Source organism: Natrix helvetica (genome assembly GCF_964273705.1).
Source record: "Natrix helvetica genome assembly, chromosome: 7".
Taxonomy (NCBI): Eukaryota; Metazoa; Chordata; class Lepidosauria; order Squamata; family Natricidae; genus Natrix; species Natrix helvetica.
Genome location: NC_138558.1, coordinates 75,459,475 through 75,469,101, shown reverse-complemented (window position 1 = coordinate 75,469,101; position 9,627 = coordinate 75,459,475). Strand labels below are relative to the sequence as shown.

At 47.0% G+C, this 9,627-nt stretch overlaps 1 protein-coding gene across 2 annotated transcripts in view; it reads right to left on the bottom strand.

Moving 5' to 3' along the window:
* Window positions 1–5,145: 5,145 nt before the first annotated feature.
* Window positions 5,146–9,627, bottom strand: part of HTT (huntingtin) — a 105,732-nt gene continuing 101,250 nt past the window's right edge. For both annotated transcript variants that reach the window (XM_081958922.1, XM_081958923.1), the window contains 3 exons: window positions 8,777–8,939; window positions 7,382–7,542; window positions 5,146–5,789 (listed from right to left, as the gene is read on the bottom strand). In XM_081958922.1, the coding sequence (XP_081815048.1) occupies window positions 5,576–5,789; window positions 7,382–7,542; window positions 8,777–8,939 (538 nt within the window). In that variant the 3' untranslated portion in view covers window positions 5,146–5,575. The remainder of the gene's footprint in view (window positions 5,790–7,381; window positions 7,543–8,776; window positions 8,940–9,627) is intronic.

Genomic DNA, 9,627 nt, shown 5'->3' with positions numbered 1-9,627 from the left:
ATGGATGGATGGACGGATGGTTGGCTGCCTGCCTGCCTGCCTATCTGCCTGCCTGCCTGCCTGTATGATTAGATGAATGGATGGAAGAATGGATGGATGGATGATTGGATGGATGGATGGATACATGGATGGATGGGAGGCTGACTGCCTCCTTGCCTTCCTGCCCGCATGCCTTCCTACCTGGATGATTGGATGATTGGATAATTGGATGGCTGGGTGGTTGGTTGGTTGGTTGGCTGCCTGCCTGCCTGCCTGCCTGCTTGTCTGGATTATTGGATGATTGGTTAATTGGATGGATGATTGGATGGGTGGGTGGGTGGCTGCCTCCCTCCCTGCCTGCCTGCCTGGATGATTGGATAATTGGATAGGTTGCTGGCTGGCTGCCTACCTGCTTGCCTCACTGCCTGCCTGCCTGGATGATCAGATAATTGGATAGATGATTGGATGGATGGATGGATGGATGGATGGATGGATGGATGGATGGATGGATGGGAGGCTGGCTGCCCCCTTCCCTGCCTACCTGGATGATTGGATAATTGGATGGGTGGGAGAGTGGTTGCCTGGTTGCCTGCCTGCCTCCTGCCTGCCTGGATGATTGGATGGGTGGCCGCCTGCCTGCCTCCCTACCTGCCTGCATGGATGGATAATTGGATGGGTGAATGGGTGGCTACCTCCCTCCCTGCCTGCCTGCCTGCCTGCCTGATTGGATGAGTGGCTGGCTAGCTGGGTGGCTGGCTGGCTTCCTCCCTACCTGCCTTCCTGTTTGGATGATTGGATACTTGGGTGGATGATTGGATGGATGGATGGATGGATGGATGGATGGATGGGTGGGTGGGTGGGTGGCTTCCTGCCTGCCTTCTTGCCAGCCAGCTAGCCAGTCTGCCTGCCTGGATGTTTGGATGATTGTATGGATGTTTGGATGAGTGGGTGGGTGGATTGCTGCTTGCCCACCTGCCTGCCTGGCTGATTGGAAGAATAATTGGATGGGTGGGTGGATGGGTGGCTTCCTGCCTTCCTGTTTGGATGATTGGCTGGCTGGCTGGCTGGATGTTTGAATGGATGTCACCATAACTCACTTACCGCAGCACAACTCACAACTAACTCATTGCAGGAAAATCGAACAATGCAATTATTTAAAATAATTAAAAATATTTTAATTTTTGTCGTGCAGATTTCATTCTGTCCTTCCTTTTGCATCTTTTGTTTAATTATTCTTTCCCACTGCTTCTTCTCTATTAGTATAAACCTTGCCCTGCAGCGAGTTGTCCCACAGCAAGTTGGTTGTGTCTAGTTATCCTGCAGTGAGGTTGGCCGCAAGTTGGCCATGGCTTGTTGGCCATGTCGAGTTGTCATAGATCCCTTCAGGCCAGTGTCCTCTCAACCTTTGGGAGTAGATCGTCCTCGACTACAACCGAGCCCAAACTTTCTGTGGCTGAGGTGGTTTTTTAAAAAACAGAGCTTTGCTCCATTTTGCGACCTTTCCTGCTGCAGTCGTGAAGCGAACCATTGCGGTTGTGAAGTTAGTAGCGGTTGTGAAGTGAGCCTGGCGTCCCCCTTGATTGGACTTGGCTTGTCAGGAGGTCGCAAAGGGGGATCACGTGATCCTGGGACACTACGACCGTCATAAATACGAGTCAATGGCCAAGCGTCTGAATTTTGATCACGTGGCCATGGGGAGGCCGCAAGGGTCGTGTGAAAAAGGGTCACAAGTCACTTTGAACGGTCACTAAATAAACTATTGTAAATTGAGGACTACCTGCATAATCTCCTGGCTTAAGTCTCATGAAACTGGGTTTCTGCGCTTGGACCCAAGCCAGCAATCGGGAATATCTCAACCACAATTTCCTGCACTGTGAAGTGTGTGATAAGGTTGCATTTCCCTGGCAAGGTCCAGAATCAAATTGTTCTGACCGAGGCTTCCCGAGAGCATGAAGCAAACTCCTCGTCCTGACAAAAACCTCTTTTATTCATTGACTGTGAATTCTGCTCATTCACATCCAGCAAAGTCTTTCAAAGGAGGATTTACAGTCACAGACCTTCTCTGGCTCGGAGAGCTGCCAGGCCGAGATCTGCAAAACTTGGCAAGGAGAGTCACGAACAAATTAAGTGAACTAATTGCCTCCTGCAAACTCCCCTCCCCTTTCGTTCTTCTTTCATTTCCTCTGGGAGGGGCGGTTCATCGTCCACCTGTGGCCTTACTCCCAAGTCGACCCCTGTTCTTTAGCTGTTCCCTTCATCTGGCAACTCAGCGCATGCGCACACTGGGAACAGGCTCCAGCTGTTCTTCTGCCCCACTGATGTCTGACTCCGAAGGCAGCTGATAACTGGCATAAGGCCCTGGCCCCCTCTCTGCCTCCGACACCGAGCCCTCGTCCGAGCCTTCCCCAGACTCCAGGACTGGCCCAGGTTCCTCCCCAACCCTCCTCACTGTCCGAATCTGCTGCCAGCTCCGCAGGCCGCTGGTGGGCCACAACACAAACATCCTACACATGTATAGTGTCCACTGCCATTTATAAGCTTTTTTTTTTTTGTCAAACCAAAATCTGGATATCTACTAGGAAGCCCACTGGAAACTTTTGAGCACAGAAAAATGTTTTTTTCCCCCTACTACTTTTTGATTTTGGGACCCATGAAAAGCAGTTCCCCTATTTGGAGCCATTTGGCCACATCACCCTGCCAACAAAAGTGTGTCTAGCCAAAGAGATGGTTTTCCCAGTTGCAGTGGATGGCTGTGAAGGTTGGACCACAAGGAAGGCTGAGCACCAAAGAATGGAGGCCTTTGAACTCTGGTGCTGGAGAAGAATTGACTCCTGCATTGAGTCCCTTGGACTGCAAGGCCATCCAACCGGTCAGTCCTAGAGGAGGTCAACCCTGGCTGCTCTTTAGAAGGCCAGATCCTGAAGAGGAAACTCAAAGACTTTGGCCACCTAATGAGAAGGAAGGAGGACTCCCTGGAGAAGAGCCTCATGCTGGGAACGATGGAGGGCAAAAGAAGAAGAAGAAGGGGACGGCAGAGAAGGAGGTGGCTGGATGGAGTCACCGAAAAAGACGGCGTGAGCTTCAATGCACTCCAAGAGGATGGGAGAGGACAGGAAGGCCTGGAGGAACGTGGTCCATGGGGTCGCGATGGGTCAGACACGACTTCGCAACTAAGAACAACAATAATAAATTACAAGAAAATACTTGGCCAGCAAACCAAAAGTAGTTTAAACTCTGTTTAATAAATAATTTGTATGCATACATCCAATGCAGTTGCATATATTTTACGTACATTATATACACCAATGCAGTTCTGATAAAATTTCACTTGGTTAGCGAAGGAGGGGGGGAAAATATGGAGATGAATTCCGTTACAGGAACATTGCTTTAAAAAAAAAGAAAAAAGAAAGAAAATCAAAAGTCCCAAATCCATTTGGTCTCATGAGGAGGGCACCCTTGTCTCCACATGGGAAAAAAGTCCATGATCCTGCAACCTCCAGGCTCAGGATGATGGGCCTCTGGGCGGGCACCAGATGCCCAATTGGGCCGGGGAGGAAAAGGTGTGGAAGAGCTTTTGGGGTGCTGGCAGCCAGTGACTGGAAGAAGCCCCGTTTTTCCTCTTGGACTGCCGTGGGCGTCCTTTGCAGCTGGCACCCTTGGTGGGCAGAGGGAACGAAAGGGCATTGAGCAGGCCTCTGCTCAATGCCCTTTCTGCTTGCCTGGGGAGAGGCCAGCCTCTTGCCAGCTGCTTTTCCGGACGGGGAGAGGGGGATCCGAAAGAGTCTGGAAAACAGGGGAAGGGTCCGTCACATTTCGGTAGGAGAGGGAAGGGGAAAGCAGGTGCCCCGAAACCCCAGAACCTTTTTTAAAAAGGGACTGTGAAGCAGAAATCATGCAGAGAACACAGAAGAGAAGAAGTGTGGGGTGGAAATTGTGCAGGGCTGTATGTGTGTATGTGTGTGTGTGAGAGAGAAACAAGGGCCGTATCCTTGCCAGCTTTTGGGAATCGAGTCTGTCCAGTTTTGTGAACTACAGATCCTGAACTGCGCCACCCCCAAAAAAACTAAATCTTGCAGCCGACCTCAAGGTAATATTTGCCTGTTTTTAAAGAGCCACAAAAAGAGTCACAGGGATCAGGACTGGTTCTCGCAGAGTTTTCCTTAATCTAAGGCCAATGTGTGACGTCGCCGAAAACGCCTCTATTTGGGAGATTTCCTAACGTGTCCGTTTCAAAAGTGTTTTGCAAAGTGCCCAGTTTCCTTTCCCCCACTCCCCGCAATTTCTTCATCCGGTAAATTCAAAACACCCACGTAAAATTCTCTCTCTCTTTTTCTGCGTAAAGGCCCAACTTCAAACGAATCGATATATTTAAACTTTTTCAAAGAGTAAAAGCGTACAAAAGATGAGCTGAACAAGGTGACACAGGAGTGCGTTAAAAAAATAGACCTAGAGAACATACGATAGGAAAAAAAACGGTGAACTGAGCTATTCAACCTCCGTGGCAAATATTCTTTTTTTAATTGTGTAAGTGCGTCCCAGCCTCCACGCCAATTCCTGTATCTTAACATATTGTACATCATTTAGAACTATTTACATTGGCTATTTTTTAAAAAAAATCAAGATAAATTGATCCAGCTTTTAAATCTAGAGGTATAAAAGAAAGTACATCTTTGTATGTCTAATTTCCCCACTCTTGTACATCAAAATACCTTGGAGTGTGTGTGTGTGTGTGTGTGTGTGTGTGTGTGTGTGTGTGAATCATCTTGGAGAGAGAGAGAGAGAGACAGACAGACAGAGAGAAATACAGAGAAAGAGAGATATATAGACAGAGGAGAGATATGGAGAGAGAGACAGAGACAAAGAGAGAGACAGAGACAGAGAGAGGAGCGATACGGAGAGAGAGATATTGAGAAAGAGAGATACAGAGAGGGAGGAGAGAGAGAGAGAGAGACAGACAGATATATATATATATATATATATATATATATATATATATATATATATATATATATATATATATATATATATATATATATATATATATATATATATATATATATATATATATATATATATATATATATATATATATATATATATATATATATATATATATATATATATATATATATATATATATATATATATATATATATATATATATATATATATATATAAATAAATTTTTGGTGTGTTTAAAAATCTTTTCCCCTTTTCTCTTTTTCACATTAGGAAAAAACTACAAATTGCAACAAAATACTTGTAGCGAGATGAAACTTTTTAAATGCCCGTGAGCCGATACTGCAGAATTCACAAGGTTCAGCATGAACGATATATAAATTTAAGCCAAGGTGAGCAATTTGTTTTGCATCCGTATTTTGTCCATATCTTACTAGGTCTCTCCCCCCCCCCCCCTTTCCCCAAAAATTCCAGGTTTTCTGTCGCATGGCCCAGACAACCATTCCCTACGGAGTCGTTTGGGTTGGGGGCAAATTTAATAAAACGAGGCCGAGGGTTCGCGAGAGACTTCCGTGGCGTGAGACACGAAGGTCCGGCTTTCACCCATGCCGTTCCGTCCTTCCTCTGCCCTCTTTTCTCAACACGGGGTGATCTTGTGAACGCATTGTAAGCAGGTCAGCAGGCGGTGGTACGGATTTCCCGGGGATGAGACCACCTCGAAGATGGACTGGAAGGCTCTGCGATCCAGTTCTTCATCGATCTGGTGCCGGTAAAAATCGATGGCCACCAGGCAGAACAAATTGAAGTCAACTTGTTCCGATTTTCCCATTCGGCTGATAATGTGCGGGAGACTTTCAGAGGAAAAAAAACGAGTCAAGGATATAACGAAGGCATAAAACTACCATATTTTTCAGAGTAAAAGACGCACCTTTCCCCCCCTCAAAAAAGGTTGAAAATCTGAGTGCGTCTTATACACTGGATACAGCATTTTTGGCCGACCAAAACCCTGTTCCCTTTGCAAAAATGGACTTGCAGAGGGCTTGGGAGGCTTGCAAAGTGCTCTTGGGGGCTGGGGAGGGCAAAAATGAGCAGAAAATGGACCAATTTGCTTGTTTTTGCCCTCCCCAGCCCCCAGGAGCACTCTACAACCCTCCCAAAACCTCTACATGCCCCCCCTTTTTGCAAAAAAATGGTCTGTTTTTGCCAAAAACGGGGTTTTTACTCGTTTTCCCCCCCTCCCCCTAGTCCCAGGAGCACTCTACGAGCCTCCCAAAGCTCTGCATGCACCCCCCTTTATTTTGGTGCAAAAAACGAAGCGTGAAGAGGGTTTGAGAGGCCTGCAGAGTGCAAAAACGTAAAAAAAATTTACTTCTTCAAAATCATGGTGGGTCTTATACTCCGGTGCGTCTCATAGTCCGAAAAATACGGGTAACTTTTAACTCTACTATTCCTCAGTGCAACTAGTACAGGTAGTCCTTGTGGTCGTGTGATCAGAATTCAGACGTTGGGGCAACTGGCTCATATTTATGACGGTTGCATTGTGACGTGATCCACTTTTTGCGACCTTCCAACAAGCCAAGGCCCAGGGGGAAGCCAGGTTCACTCCACAAATGGTGTCGCCTAACTTAACGACCGTGGTGATTCACTGAACCGACTTTGGTGAGAAAAGTCTGGCCAAACAGGGCGGAGCTCACTTTAGCCACAAATGTCTCGCTTAGCGACAAACCTGCTTTTGTGACCTCCTGACAAGCAAAGTCAAGGGGGAAGCCTAGCAAGCAGGCTGCTGACTTAGCCACTACCGTGATCCGCTTGGCAACGGTGGGAAGGAAGATCGTTACATGGGGCAAAACTCGCTTAACACACGTCTCACTCAACGACATAAATTTTGTGGTCGTAAGTCAAAGACTACCTGGCTTTCTCTCCCCACCCCCTTTGGGTTTTCCCCTGGAAAACCAAAGGGCTCCTCCCTCCTTCCAAAGGAGACTCTGCAAACCAAATAGGATATCTGTCGCAGGATATCCCAAAGGTGCTTTTTTCAAGAGGCAACTGGACTTTTTGGTTTTTTCTCTGAAGACGCTTTGCTTCTCACCCCAGAAGCTTCTTCAACTCTGACTGGATGGTGGTGAGGAATGGAAGGATTGATACTCCCTGCAGACAGCTGGTCATTTGCCTCCTTTTAGAGAGCCGTTGAGGCCCCTTGGAGGTTTGATTCAGAATCCAAGTGGCCTCAACAACCCTCTAAGAGGATGCAAATGACCAGCTGTCTGCAAGGAGTATCAATCCTTCCATTCCCCACCATCCTGCCAGCGCTGAAGAAGCTTCTTGGATGAGAAGCGAAATGTCTTCAGAGAAAAAAACAAGGAAGTCTTGGGGGAAAAAGCACCTTTGGGACAACCATGACCTGGACGACGGAGAATCGCCATAGACACCTGTCGGAGGATACATTCCGGAAATCCACTGGCTAGTGGAAGCGCTGATGAAGAAACAGGAAAGGCTCCACATCGCCATGGCGATCGGCGTCCGCTGTGTGAAGTTGGAGAGCGACAGCATCACCCAGTCCCGGACCATGGAGGACTGACCCGTCGTATGCAGGGACTGAAAGACCTGGAGAAATCAAGAGCCAGCGTTCATCCTTCCGAGGTTGTGGAAAAGCCGTTAAGTTGACGCGACAAATATCTAAAACGCTATTATTTCACGACGTGCTGATCGCGTTCTGCATCCAGTAAAGGATTTTAGGCGTAATGGTTTTTTTTTTAAAAAAATTCTGTCACTTAAGAATACAAGTAGTCCTCGACTTACGTCAGTTCGCTTAATGACCGTTCGAATTGACAACACTGGAAAAGGGACTTATGACCGTTTGTTACACTTACGGCCGCAGCCGGTTAGTGTAACATGTAAATCACGTGGCGGTCCCCATTTTACATTCAGACGCCTGGCAATGGATTCGTATTTATGACGGTCGCGGTGTCCCGGGGTGTGTGTGTCACGGGATCCCTTTTTTGCGACCTTCCGACCAGCAAAGTCAACTGGGGGGCAAGGAATTCGGATTCACTTAACAACGGTGTTACCCATTTAAGAGCTGCAGGGATTCACTTAACAAATTTGCAGAGGAAAGTCGTCAAATGGAGCAAAACTCGCTTAATAGATTTCTCACTTAGAAACTTAAATTTTGGGTTCAATTGTAAGTCAAGGACTATCCATATATATCTCTCTATATAAAAATAACTATGCCTGTATGCGTTTGTGTTTGTGTACCAGCATAACTCTAGAACGCCTCGAGCAATTTCAACCAAACTTGGTACACAGGTGACTTAACTCTCTGGAGACAAATACTGTGGGAGTAAGACAGCCCTAACACCCCTCGGGGTGTGTGTGCGCGTTCCAGCATAACTCTGAAATGCCTGGGCTGCTGAAATGAAAAGGACTGAGTTATGTCTATAGTGTCAAATCACAGTACTTTTGACAGGGATAGTGTGCATTTTGGATTCAAGTTCTGTTAAGAGACAGCCTGTTGTCCCTTAAAATGGCTTCTACTGTATAGCACAGTGGAGCTGCCATGGTAATGGCTTCGCAGCACTCTGGTAATGGGGAAAATCCAACATTAGAAATTATGTTTGGTCCGGACATTTGTGAATGACTAATACAGGATTGGGATAAACAAATACTCGGGCAACGCCGGGTTAACAGCTAGTATACATATACAGCCCAGGTTCAATTCCCAGTAAGAGTATGGCTAGCTGATGAAAGCTAAATAGCTTGAACTAGATCTATACTAATCTCCCTTTATTTATTTATCAGCACAAATGCAACGTATATACCTTGTGCCATAAAACCTTACCTTATAGAGTACCTTTGCCATAAATTGTGGATAGGGTTGTTGGTTGGATAAAAACTCCCCAATCACTTTATTCATGACGTCTTGCGGGGGGAAAAAGTCATCCAGGAACTGAGGGAGGATCCGAGTCACCACTCGGGCTTCGAAGGGAAATCCTTTCCTGACCCTGCAGAGAGAGAGAAAGCGAGAGAGAGACCATTCATCAGTCTCCAGGGCCGGCCGGCCAGCGCCTCCCTCCCTCCCTGACTTCAGGGGACCCCAATGACAGAACTGCCACTGTACATTTGAGCTTTGCATTGGCTAGCTCTGTGCTTGCGGTGGGGCGTGCACTATTGTGTGTGCAGCTCCATTCACACACGCAACAGGTGCGTGCACCCACCACTCACGTAAATGAAAGTTCCTGTGCTCATCTACTACTTGCGCGGCCCAGTTTCAAATGGGTCACAGCTCGATGCTGGGCCCTGGCCCAGAGTTTGGGGACTCCTAGTTTATATATGTGTGTGTGTTTGTGTGTGTGTGTGTGTGTGTGTGCCAGCATAACTCTGGAACGCTTCGAGCAATTTCAACCAAACTTGGTAAACAGATGACTTATTCTCTGGAAACAAATACTGCGAGGGTAAGACACCCCTCGGGGTGTGTGTTCTGTTAAGATACAGCCTGTTGTGCCTTAAAATGGCTTCTATTGTACTGCCGTAAAATGGCTTCTACTGTACAGCGCAGTGGAGTTGCCATGGTAACGGCTTCCCAGTTCTCCACAAGGGAGCTTTCTCTGATAAGGGGGAAAATCCAATATTAGAAATTATGTTTGGTCCGGACATTTTCCCCCTACAAATAAATACCTGGGGCAATACCCA